The sequence below is a fragment of the Littorina saxatilis genome, linkage group LG16 (genome assembly GCF_037325665.1).
Source record: "Littorina saxatilis isolate snail1 linkage group LG16, US_GU_Lsax_2.0, whole genome shotgun sequence".
In the NCBI taxonomy this organism is placed as follows: domain Eukaryota; kingdom Metazoa; phylum Mollusca; class Gastropoda; order Littorinimorpha; family Littorinidae; genus Littorina; species Littorina saxatilis.
The window spans coordinates 24,361,058-24,366,057 of NC_090260.1; the positions used below are offsets into that span (position 1 = coordinate 24,361,058).

Genomic DNA, 5,000 nt, shown 5'->3' on the forward strand with positions numbered 1-5,000 from the left:
TGTATCAACCAACAGGTAAGTTGTTGTTGAGGAAATGACGATATTGTGGCCTTAAAAGAACTGGGGTGGGTTGCATGAGACGACTTAAGCTGAGCGGAAATGTGCTCAAAGTTGAGATGGTTGACTTTACGCGGAAAGCGCGAAAACCGGGGTGCATGAGCGGTCTTACGTTCGTTGAGCACAGCGCTTTTTGCTTAACTTTGAGCCTGCTCCCCCCCAGGCTTAACGCTGAGCTTGGCAGAGATAACAGACTTAACCAGCGAGTTGCCGCTTGCAAGATGATGTTTTAAAACCTTTTATCATTTGGTGCTATAATAGGTCGCACCAACGCGACGGAGTTAGACAACTTTCTTGTTTACTTCATCTGTGCCCGGCAACCAAAAGGTTTTTCTTTTTGTTTTCTTTAGGGTGAAATCATTTTTTAAATTTTTTTTATTTGTTGAAATATGTATTTATTTATTCAATCATTAATATATTTATATTTTGTTGTCTTTTTTTTTTATTTGTTAGAAATCATCTTTTGTTACCTAATGCTGTCTCTAATAGTTATAAGTGTTTTATAATTTGATGTTTAAAATTTTATTTATTTATTTTAAAAAAAAACCAATTTTAGTCTCACATTATATGATTTTGTCTTTTCCTACTATTTTGTTTTTACTTCATTTTTTATTTTGATATAATTCGTGTGTTTTTTGTAATTACTGTATTTTTATCTTCTTTTTGTATTTACTTTTTTAATTTTTGGTCGATGTTTACCTTTTCAGTAGAGAGCGATTCAAGATCAAGAAGACAATCTTTATTTTTCTTCTACTCGATCCAACATGCACAATGCACAAAATAGTACTATAACGCCGTACGCTCTACTTTGTACTACACACGGCATCTCCCGTGTTGGTATGAGCGCGCGCTTCCTGTGCATGCTTGAATCCGCCCAGATGCCGCAGAGTACATTATTGTGTAACAGACGGTCTCTGATGCGCCCTTTTCCCGCGAACCTACTAGACTGTAGTTTGCATTGGCTGTTGCTGACCACATTTCCCGTGACGTCATGGAATCTCCCACTAACGCTCTAAGTAGGTCGACAACGTCGACTTGCCCTCTTTCTCTGTTGAGTCGGCCCTAAAGACGGCTCATGCACCCCGACTTCGTTTCGTGCTTTGCGGATTCTTAACAGAGCAAGCTTTAGAGTAAAGTCGAACCGTTTGAGCTTGGAATTTGAGTTCTCTCATGCAACCCACCCCTGAGCAAGATTCATCCATTGTGTGTGTGTGTCTCGGTGTGTGTGTGTGGGTGGGTGTTTGTTTATGATTGTGTGTGTGTGTGTGTGTGTGTTTGTGTGTGAGTGTGTGTGTGTGTGTGGGTTTATAATCTCTGTCTCTCTCTCTTTCTCTCTCTCTCTCTCTCTCTCTCTCTCTCTCTCTCTCTCTCTCTTCGTCTCTCTCTCTCTCTCTCTCCTCTCTTTTATCTCATTGTAAGTAAACAGAGAGGAAGATTTTGGCATAATCATTTGTTTAATTTCATATCCAAAACATCATATCGATTCCAAAAGTTCCAGAAGGTAGTTTTTCAGAACGTGCACGTTTGTCAGGATCTACATGTCGCGTGTATGTGGACCGAGCCTCTTGTTGTAATGACGTCAAAATCTACACGTACACGTCTCGTCTACACGCAGGCCTTCTAGACCTCTGTATTATTTAAAATCACTCGGCATTGATCCGTGTAGACGTTCACGTCTCGGCTATACGTATTTCTTCTAGACCTCTGTAACATGAAATCACAACTCGGCATTGATCAACATCTACACGTACATGTCTCGGCTTCACGTAGTCCTTCTAGACCTCTGTAAAAATATGGAATCAAAACTCAGCATGGATCCGTGGATGCCTTACATCGTAGCCAGGTAGATCTTGTCAGTAGCGTCCACGCCCCAGAAGATGACGCCGTAGCTGTCGATGGCCGTGAGCTTCTTGGGGGTCACGATCCTCCAGGCGGTACCGGTAGGGTTGGAGAAGGAGACGCCTGTTCTACGGAATATCTTGCCCCACTTGTCCAGTGCCAACACCTGGCCGTCACCTGACGACACGTACTTCAGCTTCTTGCTGTCCACCTGCACACACACACACACACACACACACACACACACACACACACACACACACACACACACACACACACACACATACACACACACAATTATGCCAAACGCATATCAGGTAAACTAAGGTAAAACCTAGGTAAACGTGTATTTTTGTGCATCTTGTTTTACACAAGAAACGTCAAAAGTCAACTTCATCGCATGGAATACACGGGGGCGAGTTGCCACTGCTTGCGGGGGCGAGTTGACACCCTTGACAGATGGAAAGCAAGCAGACCATGAAGTCGGCTACTGTGAGCGTACAAAGCGGGGGCGAGATAGGAGGGGCCAACACAGTGGGCATGTTTGGTTTAAACATAGGTTTATTTTAACAAAGGTTACAATCATGACATGTGGACCGAGCCTCTTGTTGTAGTGGGCATGTTTCACTGGCGACCCTAGACCCTACAGTGCGCTAAAACGGGGTCTGATTGAACCTGATGACGTCACTCTGATCGCTTTAGTCCGACCCGAACACAGCCGAGGGTTTCTGTGGTTCCAAAATGGCGTCGAACGTTGTGAGTGCGATCTGTCGAGTGATGTTTTACTAACGAGACAAATTGTTAGACGGTGCTGTTCATTTCGAAGCACATTCTGCATTGACAACTAGTTTGATGTAGTGTTGGCTATTTTTGCGAAGAAGATTTGGTGGATATTGAGTTTGTTTATGTGAGTTTGTTTGATCGTTAAGAAACTCTAAGTTCATCCATCTATCGACGGCCGTTTTGGATGAGTATATGGTCCGACCAGACCACGTTTCAGCGAAGCACATGTGCAGTGGACTAACCAGACTAGACAAGGGTCGACCATTGAAACTCGCCCTCTATCTCTTCACCTGGGCCGAGTGACATGTGCAATGGACTAACCAGACTAGACAAGGGTCGACCATTGAAACTCGTCCTCTATCTCTTCACCTGGGCCGAGGAGCACGAGAAAGTTACCAACCGGGTGGGAGTCAGCCGCGGTGCTGGATTGGTTGAAATTGAGATTTGTTGTTGTGATTTCAACGAATCAGACTGCGGTTTGTTCTCTCCCGTTTGGGTGGCGCCCCCTTGCGGTTCGTGCACCTGTGCCGTGGACACACGGACACAGGTTGTGTTTACCTTAACACGTGGACGACGTTTTTGTTCGATTGGTCACTCAGACACAGTTCCGTTCACATAAAGACACAGACAAAGGTTCTGCTCTTCTGGACACTAAAAAAAAAAAAAAAAAAAAAAAAAGACACGCAAACACTGTTTTTGTCCACCTGGATGGAATAGTATTTGAAAACTGGGTCACTGACACCACGATCCGTGTCTTTTGGTTTAAATTGTCAACTAAACGATGACCTCAACAAGGTAAGTTCGATCCCATAGTGTCAATATTCACATGTAACCGAGTGTCGGAACACTACAATCACCATTTGGAGGCGAAGTCCAATCAAACAGGATTGAGATTTTAGGGCTAATTTCTTAGCCATATAATCCTTTTTTGAGGATGAAAGTCGCTTGTTCATTTCAATGCGTGTTATTCTCTCATGTGCCAGGAGAAAGGTTCCGTATAACTCTCGCTTACTCCATTACACATGTCGTATGCATGCAGAGCGCTTACTTCCCTTTGGTTATTTGACATATAAAAAGTGTTTTGGGTACACAAAGGGAACCAAGAACACACAAAGGGAACCAAGAACACACAAAGGGAACCAAGAACACACAAAGGGAACCAAGAACACACAAAGGGAACCAAGAACACACAAAGGGACAGCAGCAGCCAGACCCTATCACAAACACAACTCTACAAGTCACAGGTGTGCTATGCTATGCTATGCTATGCTATGCTATGCTATGCTAACTTCGTGTTTCTGTCCCCACAACTTGAGTCTATTTATGGGACATAATATAACGTGGTTATGTGCTAAACCACAGGTGTCCAGCTGTTCGAGCTATAAATAGCCCGAAAGACAACTCTGCAGAGTCTGCTGTGAAGGGTGACGCAGTAGTCTCCCTGTCACACATACTCAAATACCCGGATCTGATCCAAGATCTCCATCTCTTATTCAGCCGTCGAATGAAACCGTGTCCCGTCGATACGCCAGTGACCCGTCAATGTTAAACTTAACCACTGATCAAAAGATCGAACAGAACACAGTCATGCACATAGAGAAAAATACATGGCTTGCTGTGTCGTACCAGATTTACACGAGGTTTTTTTTTTTTAATATTGAACTGCGAGCGAAAGAACAAGACAATAGACTTAGTGTATGGAAACGTCCCCAAGGCCTACCGATCGTTTGTTCTCCCTCCCGTAGGTAACTCAGACCACAATAGTGTATTTCTTGTCCCAGCCTACAAACCCAAAATTCAGACAGAACCCGTAGTGAAGAAGTCAGTTAAGGTGTGGTCTCAGGATAGCGTAGAGCAGTTGCAGGGATGTTTTGAGTGTACAGACTGGGACATGTTTCTTGATTCTAGTGTTAGTGTAGACGAAGCTACTGAAGTGATTTCTGACTATGTCAATTTTTGTGAGGATATGATTGTCCCATCTAAGACAGTGAAATTATACCCCAACAACAAACCTTGGATTTCAAAGTCTCTCAAAGCCACACTCAACGAGAAAAAGGTAGCATTTCAAACAGGAGACAGAGTAGAAAGGAAAGTAGTACAGAACAAATTGAGGAAAGAAATTTTGGAAGCGAAGAGACAGTACAAAGAGAAAGTAGAGTCACAGTTTGAATCAGGTAGCTTAGCAGACGCATGGAAAGGACTTAAAACTTTGTCAGGACAGGCCAAAACAAAATCCAGTAGCAATAGCATGCCGATGAAAGAACAGGTTGAATTTTCTGAGAAATTAAACGAGTTCTATTGTAGATTCGAGAAAGATGATT

At 43.3% G+C, this 5,000-nt stretch overlaps 1 protein-coding gene across 1 annotated transcript in view; it reads right to left on the reverse strand.

Moving 5' to 3' along the window:
• Positions 1–1,492: 1,492 nt before the first annotated feature.
• Positions 1,493–5,000, reverse strand: part of LOC138950634 (lectin L6-like) — a 20,804-nt gene continuing 17,296 nt past the window's right edge. Inside the window, exon 7 of the mRNA XM_070322341.1 lies at positions 1,493–2,107. Within this exon, the coding sequence (XP_070178442.1) occupies positions 1,886–2,107 (222 nt within the window). The 3' untranslated portion in view covers positions 1,493–1,885. The remainder of the gene's footprint in view (positions 2,108–5,000) is intronic.